The 14,454-nt window shown below is 38.1% G+C and overlaps 1 protein-coding gene across 2 annotated transcripts in view; it reads left to right on the forward strand.

Moving 5' to 3' along the window:
- Nucleotides 1-14,454, forward strand: part of LOC306854293 (ARF GTPase-activating protein GIT1-like) — a 35,324-nt gene that overhangs the window by 16,624 nt on the left and 4,246 nt on the right. The window contains exons 4-16 of one of the 2 annotated variants that reach the window (XM_079392186.1): nt 2,372-2,477; nt 2,767-2,853; nt 3,279-3,409; nt 3,859-3,953; nt 4,286-4,328; nt 4,767-4,793; nt 5,367-5,415; nt 7,367-7,439; nt 7,958-8,055; nt 9,591-9,702; nt 9,865-9,992; nt 11,275-11,427; nt 12,636-12,911. In XM_079392186.1, the coding sequence (XP_079248312.1) occupies nt 2,372-2,477; nt 2,767-2,853; nt 3,279-3,409; nt 3,859-3,953; nt 4,286-4,328; nt 4,767-4,793; nt 5,367-5,415; nt 7,367-7,439; nt 7,958-8,055; nt 9,591-9,702; nt 9,865-9,992; nt 11,275-11,427; nt 12,636-12,911 (1,378 nt within the window). The remainder of the gene's footprint in view (nt 1-2,371; nt 2,478-2,766; nt 2,854-3,278; nt 3,410-3,858; nt 3,954-4,285; nt 4,329-4,766; nt 4,794-5,366; nt 5,416-7,366; nt 7,440-7,957; nt 8,056-9,590; nt 9,703-9,864; nt 9,993-11,274; nt 11,428-12,635; nt 12,912-14,454) is intronic. The other variant, XM_079392187.1, reaches the window with a different exon arrangement.

Here is a 14,454-nt window from a genome sequence, read left to right on the forward strand (position 1 = left end):
TTTTTTCCCAGAAAGATGCAGTGTTAACCCTAACATTTTATTTTATTTTAAGTCTAAAGCAAAAGTTGTAAATATTAAAAAATATATATTTTAGAGCTTTTGATTTGTTAAAAAAATAAAACATATTACACATTAATGAATATATAAAATTAATTAATTTACAGGTGTTGTTTGTGATTTTTTTTTTCATGTAAGCTATAGCTTCTGACCATTAAATCAAAACATACTCATTATTTTATGACATCAATTACTGCTTTATTTAATCAAAAACACAGTTTCTAAATGTTATTTGTGTAGGCTATTTTACTTTTAATTTAATTATAAGTAGGCCAACAGCGTCCCCTACAGATTAAAACTCCTTACCGAACAGGCATTAGGCTGTCACTGCACGTGCTATTACTGTTTACTCTATCACACACCGAACTAGTCATTCTGTAGGTGCTTTCACCGATTAAATGCAGCGATCCAAAAGAGTGAATCTAATCATCATTCAGACAAAACTTTGCTTCAAGAATGAGTCACATCTAATTGCACTGTTGACCTGATCTAATCACTAGCACACCCTGAGCACATGTGAGTTAACATATTCCTCTTATCAGCAAGACATATCGGCATAATTTTTTCATATCGGGCCGATGGCGATATTTACATTTTAAAGCTGTTCTCGGCTGATTCCGATATCAGTCCGATAATATCGTGCATCCCTAATACAGAGTAATAAAAAGTAATTTGTCAGAGCAGTGGCACAGTGGTTCGCCCAGTCTCATTCACGAATTATCAGTTCGTGCAGGTGAAGAAAGCTTGAGGAATTTCCTGTATCACCTTCATTGCACCTGTGATAAAAAGGCAAATATCCACGAATAAATGTATTTAAATGCCTAATTACTTTATTAATATTGGTCTAAGCAGTTGTACAATGTTACCTGACACCCAAGAGTCATTATAATCTGGGTCCAAAATTAACTTTCTGCCACACCTGCAAGTAGTGAGTGAATTTAGAAAACCAACATGCTCAAAATCTCTTTTGAATATATGCATACACACACACAAACACACACACACAAATTCTCGTGCGTTAAAGCAAGCCAATTTCTGCCGACCCCTTAAAATGACAAAAAAATAAAATTATACATATAAATTTAATATACATATTTTATTTTATATAACAAATTCATACATTCAAAACATTAAAAAAAAGTATACATTCAAAATACGCTTTCAAAGTCTATAATACATTTTGAAATATACACACATTTTAAACTATTCATATTTTATAACAAATATATTTCATATATTTCCCTTTAATGAAAAGTACATAATGCTGTATACTTACCTTTTATTTTTTTTATCATTCAGAAATATTAAATTTAATTTCTAACAAACAGCAGACAAACACAAAATTTTCCTGTTTGTCATATGAAAACAGTTACAGTCCCTATTTATTTAGAGAAAGACAATGATTTATGATATGATTTATTCCAGATCTTTAAATGATGGTTAGTATGGTTTGATTTAGGGTTGGGCCGATAGACGATGCCAACGTCCATCGCCAATTGCTGACAGACATCACGATGTTGAGCCGGCATCGTGATCCCCCCCCCCCCCCCCCTTCCGCAATCCGCTGCATCCCAATTACGTGTTCTGAAAGGAAATTAAGTATAGTACAGAACCCCTAAGGGGAATAAATAGCCTATGAGATGGGAGGATAAAATAAAAAAAATCTCTCGCAATTATATCGTTGGGTAATTATACTGTAAATAAATTGCGGGCATCAGGAAACCGCTACAATGCAGTGCACTGAAACCTCTTTCGAATGCGCGCTCTTATTTTACTTTCACTTTCGAGATTCACGATCACACAGACTCTATACTACGGAGCAGCAGTACCATACATTTTACAAGATTTGATGTTTGTCAGTGGTGCTCAGTATCTGCAAATCATTCGTTCATTGTCCTATCAGTCCACTCTGTGTATGTGGTAAGTGGACTTTCATGTACTGTAATGTAACAGACTGCTAGCAAGCGGCTAATGTCCCTTTAGTGGCTCCGTAGAACGCGTTATTTGTTTTCCATGCATTTCTGCATACGGATTCACGGTTCTGGCACACCTCTAACCCCGCCCCCCAATGTCATCGTCCATCATGATGTTTCACTGTAGACATCGTCCGATGCCAATTTGGTAGACATCGCCCTAGGTTGACTTAAAACAAGTGTGTCACTTACATCCCAGAAGGAGCCATGGTTTGAAATAAACAGTCGTGACTGTATCGATGTCTGCAGGACTATTTGTCGAGGCATCCTATTTTACATCAATTCATTGATTTTGAAATTGATCTCCATTCGTTTCTGTGTTCGTATCTTTCACCCCACAGCCCCACTAAGTCAGAGTTCATTCGCGCCAAGTACCAGATGTTAGCCTTCGTCCACAAGCTGCCCTGCCGTGATGATGATGGGGTCACTACGAAGGACCTCAGCAAGGTTAGACCTCTCAAAGGCATCATCTCTGACTCTTTATCTCAGTCTCTTCCCTCTCACTCTCATTCCATCTTTCCTCCTCGGCCTCTCTTTGCTCCCCACTGTCTGTGCCCTTGCAGGAGGGCCCTTAAAATGACACCCCGCTAGTGAATAAATGTGCCTTCCTCAGTGCTATTGAATGGCCCTAATGAGAGGTTGAGCAGGAGGTCTGCTCTCTTTCTGTGTCTTTCATGCTGGGTCCCTCTCTTTTTCTCTCTCACACGCTCGCTTATTCTCTTGTTCTTGCCTGTAGCAACTCCACTCAAGTGTGCGGACAGGAAGTCTGGAGACATGTTTACGGCTGCTGTCACTGGGGGCACAAGCAAACTTCTTTCACCCGGTAAGATCTGCCATCTCGTACAGTTCTGTCTTTGTTCTGTCAGGTTTTCTACATCATAACTAAAACAGATACTATGATTGCTATATTGTTAGATATAATTTTTTGTTGTTGTTTATTGTGGGATCTGAGAATGTTTCTGTGTATAACTATGAACTTTGTTGTCTGACTGTTTATAACATCCGATTTTTACAAATCTGAACCAAAGCATAAATACTTTCCAAACCAAAATATTTCTAGTTTCCTGTTCTTTCTTGTCTCTAATGTTATTACTGTGGCAAACAATATAGATTGTCTGAAAAAAAAAAAAAAAAAACAGGTCTGATTTCATTACTTGCGAAACGACGGTGCAGACAGTCTTTCCAAATGACTATTTGAAAACAGCACAGTGAGCAGCGCCTATCACATGCCTGATGTTCCCGCCACAGGAAAAGGGCACGACCCCTCTACATGTGGCTGCTAAAGCAGGGCAGGTTCTGCAGGCCGAACTGCTGGTGGTGTACGGGGCGGATCCAGGAGCTCCAGATATCAATGGCCGCACACCTATAGACTATGCCCGGTAAATACAAAACACAGAAGTCACTATATCCTCAGCACTGATCGATGGAATCCATCCATCCATCTACCTATACATCCATATCATATCCATCCATCCATCTATATCATATCCGTCCATCCATATCATATCCATCCATCCATCTCATACCATGTCTATCTATTTATCTATATCATACCATGTCATAGCCATCTATCCATCTATTATATCATATCACATTTCATATATCATATAACATATATAATATATCATGTCTGTCTGTCATTTTATTTCTCTGTCTGTTGTTATCTTGTTCAGTCTGCTGTCCTGTTGTGCTTTCTGTCTGCCCTCCAGTCACTCTGTCTGTCGTTTTATAGTTCTGTCTGTCTGCCGTTCTGTCACTCCATTTGTCTAGCTAATGTTTGTGAAAGGATCTTGTGTCTTTGGTTTGTAATGTGACTTTGTTCTTGCAGGCAAGCAGGTCACGTGGAACTTGCAGAGCGCTTGGTAGAGTGTCAGTATGAGCTCACAGACAGGCTGGCCTTCTATCTGTGTGGACGTCGGCCAGGTGAGCTCAGAGTACCTGTTTTATAGTATTTCCTTGAATAATGGCCATAATGCATATTGTGCTGCCTTATAGATGTTCAAATTGCAAAGGTGTTGCTTAACAGGTTTTCTGCAGAGATCAATTCGCTTTCAACACAAAAATAGACTGAAACTCTTATTACACCAAAGCTTCTGCTGTGCGGCTTACTCAGGCAGTGTGAAAACTGTAACCTGTTAATTTGGGTGTCAAAATAAATATGTCCTGGATGTGTCTGTGGTGTGAAACAGACCAATCTGTCTGCCCAATTGAGGACGAACATTTCAACGTTGTTTTTCTCATGTCTGTATTTGCAGATCACAAGAACGGTCATTATATCATCCCTCAAATGGCAGACAGGTACGTTGTTTGTGTATGAGAGCGTTTTTGCATGTTTGATTCGTAATAGAAAAAAAATTGTGTACAATTATTTAAGCTCATCAGTGCAGTTTTATTTATTACTGTCATGATATCCTCCCTCAAATCTTTTCCTTATCGCTGCCTATAAAGGGTAGATACAGTGTACTAAGATCGGTTTGCAGCTGGTGTATTTGTGTGGGCTGGCCAGCAGGTTGCGCCACACGGTCAATCAGTTTGCATTAGGGCAGAGAGTGTCCTCAACCTCTAGCACTGACTACCTCAAATGCATCACAGCTGAATGACCTATACTGACCTGTCCAGAAGGAGTTTTGATATGGGGTCTATCCCTTTTCTTTCTCTCTCTCTGTCTTCTGCTCCCTTTTCGATCTCGCTCACTCGTTCTCTGTTTTCTCCATCTTGCTGTACTTTTGGAGGCAGAGCTCGCCCTAAGTGCCCGACGCAGAGGTATCTCTTTCTCTCTCTTCTCATCCCCCTCTCCATAAACTCTGCTCTCTTTCTTCCTCACATGCCTTCATCTGGGTGTGGGTGACTGGAGAGATGAGGCAGGAGTCTGAAAATACATCTACAGGAGTCTGAAAACACATTTTTTGTACAATACCCCATCATTTTTCATCCCATCAAGTCAATATCAAATCATAATTGGCCTTTTTTACTTGAATACATATTCCTTGTCATGTGCACACTTATTATTATTATTCATTGTTCCACCTCAGGAACAAATTTCCCTTCAGTTGATGTCATCTAGGCCACGCAACAGTGGAATGTTAGAAGGGAAAACTTTGTAAACTCATTTAGGTCATAATATTCTAGTATGGATTACAATTCAATCAGAATTAAATTAAGTAAAAAACACTCCTGTTCCTCCTCATCTTTTCTGGCTGTCCCATTCCTTACGTCACATTTCATCCATCCATCCATCCATCCATTCATCCACCTCTCTTTTTTCCTCTCTCCTCATCTTTCTCTGTCCGCATGCTGCCAGCATCCTTTTATTCTTGTGTCTTTGTCTTTGCGTAGCCTGGACCTCTCTGAACTGGCCAAGGCAGCCAAGAAGAAGCTTCAAGCGGTGAGTGATGCCGGTTACTGAGCTGCTTCAGAGAAAAATGGGAATTTGAGTTTTTAGACAGGCACAACTCAAAGCAACAAGCGATAAAAGCTTTTCCATGTAAATCCCAAAGTATATTTCAGTTTGATTTGAATTGTACAGGTACATCTAAAAAAATTAGAATATCACGAAAAAGTTCATTTTTTTTATCATGTAACATTTCAAAAAGTGAAACTTTAATATATTTTAGATTCTTTACATGTAAAGTAAAATATTTCAAAAGTTTTTCTTGTTTTAATTTTGATGATTAGAGCTTACAGCTCATGAAAGTCAAAAATCAGTATCTCAAAATATTAGAATATTTACATTTGAGTTTCAATTAATGACCATCTCTACAGTATAAATTCCGGGTATCTCTTGTTCTTTGAAACCACAATAATGGGGAAGACAGCTGACTTGGCAATGATCCAGAAGACGAACATTGACGCCCTCCACAAAGAGTGTAAGTCACAGAGGGTCATTACTAAAAGGTGTGGCTGTTCACAGAGTGCTGTGTCAAAGCATATTAAATGCAAAGTTGACTGGAAGGAAGAAATTGGGTAGGAAAAGGTGCGCAAGCAACAGGGATGACCGCAAGCTTGAGAATACTGTCAAGCAAAGCTAATTCAAACACTTGGGAGAGCTTCACAAGGAGTGGACTGAAGCTGGAGTCAGTGCATCAAGAGTCACCACGCTCAGACGTCTTCAGGAAAAGGGCTACCAAGCCACTTCTGAACCAGAGACAACGTCAGAAGCGTCTTACCTGGGCTGTGGAGAAAAAGAACTGGACTGGTGCTCAGTGGTCCAAAGTCCTCTTTTCAGATGAAAGTAAATTTTGCATTTCATTTGGAAATCAAGGTCCCAGAGTCTGGAGGAAGAGTGGAGAGGCTCAGAAGCCTGACATTTCTGTTTAAAATATCCTTTTTTATTTATCTTGTGTAATATTCAAATTTTCTGAGACACTGAATTTTGTGTTTTCATTATCTGTAAGCCATAATCATCCAAATTTCAAGAAATAAAGGCTTTAAATATTTCACTCTGTGTAATGAATGAGTAATTAATGACAGAATTTAAATTTTTGGGTAAACTGTCCCTTTAAAGTCCAAAGTCTGTCAAACAGAAGTTGAGACTGAAATTACTTATAACATATTTTAGAGTAAAATGAAATACTGAATAATTAATTACTGGGGTAACCAAACTTGATCCTGGAGGGCCGGTGTCCTAGTTTAGGTCCTACTTGCCTCAACACACCTGCCTGGAAGTTTTGAAGTACACCTAGTAAGACCTTGATTAGCTGGTTCAGGTGTGTTTAAATAGGGTTGGAGCTAAACTCTGCAGGACACCAGCCCTCCAGGACTGAGTCTGGTCACACCTGGATTAATTATTCACCACAATTCTGAGTTTCTGCCTTAACCAGCTCTATCAAGTAAACAGGACATTATATTGGTTTATATTTGTTGCGCTGTGACGGTCTGCCCACACTAAAATCTTATTGGTCCAAAATTTTGTTCCACATAAATATAAATCATTCTTCTTGACTATGACTGTGTTATATTAAAAAAAAAATTATTTCAGTGTGGCCATATGAATTACTTGTCACAGGAATCCTGGTTAGGCTCTTTTCTTGAGAGATTTGAGAGGAATATCTTTGATAAACTCTTAGAAATGCTTAGAAATTCAGTAGATAAATTTAGCAGATGCTTTGAATTCCCTTGCATTTGATCTTTATTTAGTGCCTTGTTAGAGCATGTTGCTTTGTTTTGTCTTCTTACTGATGTCTTCCTGTTGTGTGTGTGCTCAGTTTTTGCTGTGATTTTGTGTTTTTCCCCTATGTCTGAATTTTAATACCACATACTGATGTGTCTATGTGCGTGTGTGTGTGTGTGTGTGTGTGTGTGTGTGTGTGTGTGTGTGTGTGTGTGTGTGGATACAGTTAAATAACCGTTTGTTCGAGGAGCTGGCTATGGATGTGTACGATGAAGTGGACCGTAGAGAGAATGATGCAGGTAAGCCTCAAACCCCCATCTGTTCCTGTCCCAACTTTCCCTGCTTCTCACTCTTTCCCTAATGTAGTTATGGAGCGTTAAGGAGGCATGGGGACAGTTGTATCCGTGTCCCTGGAGACGCAGTGATCGGTGTGTTGTATAAACACTGGCTATAGATGGACTTCAGCAGTGCATTCAGCTTGTAGAGAAGGGAGGGAGAGAGACGCCAAATGGAAAGGCGGGTGAAAGGGAGCGAGAGCAAGGGAGTGCCGCAGGAATTCTCTCCTCCTCCTCTCTCTCTCGCTCTCTCTCTACTCCCGTTCCTGGTTAAGGAGAAGAAGTAGCATGCTGGGGTGGCAGACTGGGGTTCTGATGGTAAGCAGGGTTGGGAGCGAGGCAGGGGGCCAAACGCGCACACAAACACAAACTGAATGGGAGGGGGGGGTAGATGTGAACTCTCTGAAACCTCAAGGCTGCGACATCGGAGTTTGTTTGTTTATATTTTTCTTGTTTATATATGTCCATTTTGTTTCTCTCAGTGTGGCTGACAACTCAGAACCACAGTACGCTCGTGACCGAACGGAGCGCCGTCCCCTTCTTACCTGTCAACCCTGAATACTCAGCGACACGTAACCAGGTAACACACAGCATTTTAGAGGATGTGTTTGAAATGTGTTTGGGAGGAGGTACTTCGCTCCTGCTGCCCCCTTGTGTAAGTGCCTGTCACTTCCATGCGGGCCCGTTTTTGATGGAGAGATGATATCTGGGGTGCAGATGACATGGGGCTAAAAATAGACATTTTGTTTGTGCAAACGTCTGAGGCTCAGGTTTGGGCGGCAAACCAACAAATGGATGTTTTCCAGCTGCGTAACTGCTGCAGACACGCAGCGGCTCCCTCCCCCTCAGCATTTCCACTGGCATCCTCGCATGACCCTCTCTGTACCACTGCTTGAAATAGTTATTTTATACAGCGAGACCACTTAGTGCTTTTACTCAAGGGTACGTTTCCTGCGGGCTGATTGGCCAGGCTGAGAATTTCCTGTTCTTTTGCGTATACATGAGGATTTGAGACATGGAAAGAGATGATGGGAGGAGGGACACGCACACCCAGTGGTCAAAAGTTGGAACACTGAACTGTTGATGTGGCAGTGTTTTCCAGTATTTAACATGTCCAAGTCGCCCTCTACCAGAATGGACAGTTCTGTAATCACATAGTTATTGCTGAGCGACTAAGTGCTTAAATAAAACTTACTTTAGGAAAACCTGCAGAGCTCCACAGAAAAGCTCTCCTGTAAAAAGATTTCCTGTACAGAAATCATTCATAAAAATCTATACATCCCCCACATCTTTCTTGTTTATGAAATATTTAGGCTAATTTTAAATATTTTCTGCTCCTAAAAAGTTTACCTAAATGTCTGTGCAAAAATGTGACATTTCAAGAGATTTAATATGGGTCTGTTTATAATAAGATTATTTGTTTTTAAAAACATATTAATGATTTATGCTATCATTTAAAAATTTGGGATTGGTACATTTATGTAAAGTGCCCATCAAGGCTGAATTTACTTGATCACAGTAAAATCAGTAATATTATAGAATAATAAAATAACTGTTTTCTGTTGGAATGTATTTTAAAATATATATTTTTTAAATATTTTATTTTAATATTACTTTTACTATTTTAATATATTTTAAGTTGTAATTTATTCCAATTTAGCAAAGTTTCAACAGCCAGTCTTCAGTGTCATATGATCCTTCAGAAATCATTCAAATATGCCAATTTGGTGCCCAAGAAACAGTTCTTCTTCTTATTAATGTTATAAAAAGAAAAAAATGCTTGATATGCTGTACTGCTTAATATTTTTGTGGAAATGGTGAGATTTTTTTCAAATAGAAAGTTCAAAAGAACAGCATTTATCATTCAAAAATATTTTATTTATTTTTGATAAATTTAATCCTTTTTACATGAATAATATTATGTATAAATAAGTAAAAAGTATTTGTTTATTTATTTGTGTGTGTGTGTATATGTGTGTGTGTGTGTGTGTGTGTGTATATATATATATATATATATATATATATATATATATATATATATATATATATATATATATATATATATATATATATATATATATATAAATTATTATTTAAATTTTTTGTAATTTCTAGGGGCGGCAGAAATTGGCTCGCTTTAACGCGCGAGAATTCGCCACCCTCATTATCGACATTCTCAGTGATGCTAAGCGACGGCAGCATGGAAAGGGCTTGACAAGCCCCACAGGTGAGACGCCAACATTGCGGTTTTCAAACTGAGATTTTAGGAGAAATAACAATAACACGGCTTCAGTTAAGATGGATATAGCTAAGCCAGTGCAGTTTCTCGCTCTCTCAGTGTCTCCTCATATTAATGTTATCTTTTGTTTTTGTGGTTATTGTTTTTCAGACCTGCTGGATCTGAGTCAGGCGGATGATGACCAGCACGATTATGACAGTGTAGCGTCTGATGAAGACACAGACAGTGAGCTAACTGCACAGAATAACAACAACACCCAGCGCAACAACCGGGCCAAGGTGAGCTCATCAAACTCTTAACTCGCTTACTGGGTGTTTATCTGAGTGAAAGATTGAAGGTTGAAGATTTGTTCATCCATCTAGATGTCCATCATTCTTAATAATGAATCCGACTTGAGTTGAGGAGCATCATAAAACCTTTGGAGAAACAAGCTCAGATAATCCAGATAATTTTAAGAGATGTTTACTGTATTGTAGGTCAGGCTTTGGTAGATGTTGATCTTGGTTTTGCCAGACCAGCAAATTAGTATTTTCAGTAATACAGAAGCCAGTGTTGTCATGTCCCAGCATGCACCGCTGAAAGAGCAGCAGCAGCAGCCCTGCCTCATATTTGCAGAATGACATCATCTCCTTTTTCAAGGCAGTGATCAGTGAAGCTATTGTTCTGCAGCTGAAGACGGGATGCTGTGTCTGAGCATGCTCAGTCTGCATACAGAAAGTGACATGGCTGAGTGTAGGAGAGCACAAAGTAAACCCTGTTGAGGAATGTGGGGTTTAAAACCTTCTCCAGTAGCACTACTGTTTGTTGTATTGTACAGTTATTCATTTTTATCTTATAATAGCGACTTTTTGTGCTTTTTGTACAAAAATATAATTTTGTGTTATCTATTCAGTATGCTTTATAATAATGTTCATTAAAATCTCCTTATTAATGGTAGGTTTATATATACAAATGGGCATCAGTGATACCTAAAATCATCACTTGTGCTGTTAGTTTTCTAAGAGATTGAACATACTGTTTTTGCATGTGAAATGATAAACAGCCAAAAAACAAACTGATATTTAAGGATACATTATAGATTTTTGATGGGATCTTTTGAATTATTTTAAAACTACTGTTCAAAAGTTCTTTTTTTTTTTTAAGAAGTCTCTCAAAAAATCAGTAATGTGAAATAATATTACAATTTAAAATAACAATAGTTTTCTATTTTAATATAATGTCATCTTGTCCTGTTATGGCAAACTGAATTTTTAGCAACCATTACTTCAGACTTGATGAAAAGAAAGTTTAAAATAGTTTATTTTTTTTTGTTACGTCAAAGTGTTTACTGTCATTTGGATATTTAATTCATACTTGCTGAATAAAAATGTTAATTTCTTTAAAAAATAAAATATAAAAATCTTACTGCCCCAAAATTTTTAACAGTCGTGTAAATATTACAGTAAATTAATGAAATACGTAATTGTGTATATAGTTTAGGAACAAAGCTCTCTGTTCAAAACTGTTTGTTAATTAACAGTATATTGTGATTTGATTGGTGATTTGTGTTGTGTCAATCAGAGCATGGACTCGTCGGACCTGTCAGATGGGCCCATCACACTACAGGAGTATCTGGAGGTGAAGAAAGCACTGGCCTCCTCAGAGGCCAAAGTTCAGCAGCTCATGAAGGTCAACAACAACCTTAGTGAGGAGCTGCGGAGGCTTCAGAAGGAGGTACGGCCACCCACTGGATTAAAACTGTGCATTTGTTTTAAATTGATGACAATTTCACACAGATAGAAATGAAATGCTGCCATAAACTACAGCTCACCATTACACATACTGATCAGAACAGAGCACAACATTACAGTATTAATATACACTACTGTTCAAACGTTTGGGGTCAGTAAGATTTTTAAAATGTTTTGCTTTACTTATGCTCACCAAGGCTGAATTTATTTGATCAAAAAATACAGTAAAAACAATAATATGGTCAAATATTATTACAATGTAAAATAACTGTTTTGTATTTGAATTAGTGCTGTCAAACAATTAATCACAATTAATCGCATCCAAAATAATAGTTTTTGTTTACATAATATATGTGTGTGCACTGTGTATATTTATTATGCTTATATACATACACACACATGCATGTATATATTTAAGAAAAATGTTACATTTATATATTAAATATTTTTATATATGATATAATTTATATGATTATAAATATATCCATGAAAATACATGTAAATATTTTCAAAATATATGCTGTTTGTGTGTGTCTTTTATATATACATAATAAATATACACAGTACACACATATATATATATATTATGTAAACAAAAACTTTTATTTCTGATGCGATTAATCGTTTGACAGCACTAATTTGAATATTTTATTTCTGTAATGACAAAGGAAATTTTCAGCAGTCATTACTCCAGTCCTTACTCCTTAGTGTCAAATGATCCTTCAGAAATCATTTTAATATGCTTATTTGCTGCTCAAGAAACATTACCATCAATGTTGAAAACAGTTGTGCTGCTTAATATGTATGTGGGTGCATTTTTTCTGGATTCTCTGATTAATATAATGTTCAAAAGATCTGGGTTTATTTGAAATAGAATTTTTTTGTAACATGTTTTTACTGTCATTTTTGTTCAATGCATATTTTCTAAATAAATAAAAGTATTAATTACTAAAAAAAATACAGACCCCAAACTTTTAAATAAAAACGTAGATATCTTATACCATGCTCTTCCCACTGAGAATGAAGCCCCTCCTTGTTCAGAAAAGCTTAAACTTCCTGTCCATAAGAACAACCCGATTTTATCAGCTCCAGCATGACGTAACCGTCCACACTGCAACTGTTGTTTTTTCTTTGGTCATTGTGTTTGTGTGTGTGTGTGTGACTCCCGGTGATGCCCCTCCATCCCTGTAGATCATGCGGATGCAGACGGAGAACAGCGCGCTGCGGGGGGCCCAGGCTGGGGCTGGGGGCTCTCTGACCGGGGGTGGTAGCTCAGGTCTGTGGCCTGGTGGGGTAAGGGGTAAGGGCGGAGGGATAGGTGGAGACTCCAGCCTAAACACACCCTCGTCTGCCTCTCTTCGCCGGGATAGACAAGCCTTCTCTATGTATGAACCCGTGGGGACCACCCCCAAAGCTCTCACTCCAGCCCTGGACCCCCTGACGGGCCGCCTGCAGCCTCTCAGCCCCGTAAGTGTGAGCATTAGTGGCCGGCCTGATCTTTTTAAACTTCCTTTTCCTGTTGGATTCTCTTTCTCCCTCTGCTTACCTGAGCCCACACTGGTGTGCTGCTGCTGCCTGGAGCACCTGCTTCCACTCTCACTCACTGTTCTCTACCGCCACCTTACGGCCAAACAGGAGCACTTCCTGCCCTGATAACATCTCTTTTTCTAGATATTGGCTGTGTCTAAAAACTCAGTGTGCTGCCCAAATCAACTTTTTTGAGCATCATGGGTCTCTTATACACCAGGGCACGTATTCATGAAAAATCTTAGTGCTAAGAGTTGCTCCTAGTAACAAAATTTAAAGAAAATTCTTAGAAATATGGGTGATTCCTCTTAAAATTAAAGAAAAGATCCTAGTAAAGAAAAAAGTCATTCAGAAAGCATCTTAACCCTTAAAAGAGGTCTTAAGGTCCAAAATTGTTAGGAGTACAGACAAGGACGTTTAAGGGGACACGCTAACATCTCCGACACCGCGCTGAAATGCCATAGCGCCAGAAATGGACGTAATCACTACATTAACATATTTGGCAACTGGAAAAATGCAACTATGCAGCAGTGATGATTTGGGTCTGTTACAGCACTTATGTCGCTGTTCATTTCTTATAAAATACGTTAAGTATGACAGCATGGTAAATAAAAAATAAAGAATATATATACATATATAATGTGTATGTGTGTGAGAGAGAGAGAGTATGGTAAAACAGGAAAAATTGGGCCTGTAATTTCAAAGTGAAGGCTTCTAATAAACCCTACTCTTACAAGCGCTCTTTATTCTTTATTATACTTTTTAAAATTCTTTAATTCTTTAGCTTTATCAAAAATCATAGACACTCTGAACAAAACCTGATCACACTCTGTCTCTGGCTCTCCCAGAATGCATGTTAAAACCAGGTTTGCCTATAATGCTCAAAAAGGTTGCGTAGCTAGGCAGCTCAATACATTTTGAGACACAAGTCTGATATATTGTCTATCTAGCATAGGAAGATAGAAGTGGCATTAATTGCATTCTATTTTTCTTGAAATGGTTGATATGCCAAGAGAGGCTCTCGTTGAGAGATACGCTTGTCTTGTGCAGTATGACATATCCTGAATGTTTAGAGAACTCAAATGAGTTGATCTGCATTGCACACGTCAAACGCTTAATGATTTCTTGGAAGGTGACAGCGCTGAAATGAGAAGTCCTCTGTTTGTGGATATTCACAGATCTGTAGGATGTATTTTAATGTCTTTTGAATGATTTTGCAATTATGCAATATCCCATTTTTGGGTCATTGCTGACAGTGTAGTATAGACGTATTTAGTTTTATTAGTTGTGGTTAATGTATTTGGGATGCACCTTTGTGCCTGTTTTATTAACTGCACTGTTTAATGTGTGTCTATTTTTAGTCTTTTCATTAGTTTAGAGAAGTGGATGTTACTGCATTGTTAATTCAGTTTTGCTTTTGAGCTTAATGTAGAATCTTGCTGTTCTGCAATATCCTCTAAAACCTCTACACTAAGTTACTTGT

Source organism: Barbus barbus, assembly GCF_936440315.1.
Source record: "Barbus barbus genome assembly, chromosome: 34".
Taxonomy (NCBI): Eukaryota; Metazoa; Chordata; class Actinopteri; order Cypriniformes; family Cyprinidae; genus Barbus; species Barbus barbus.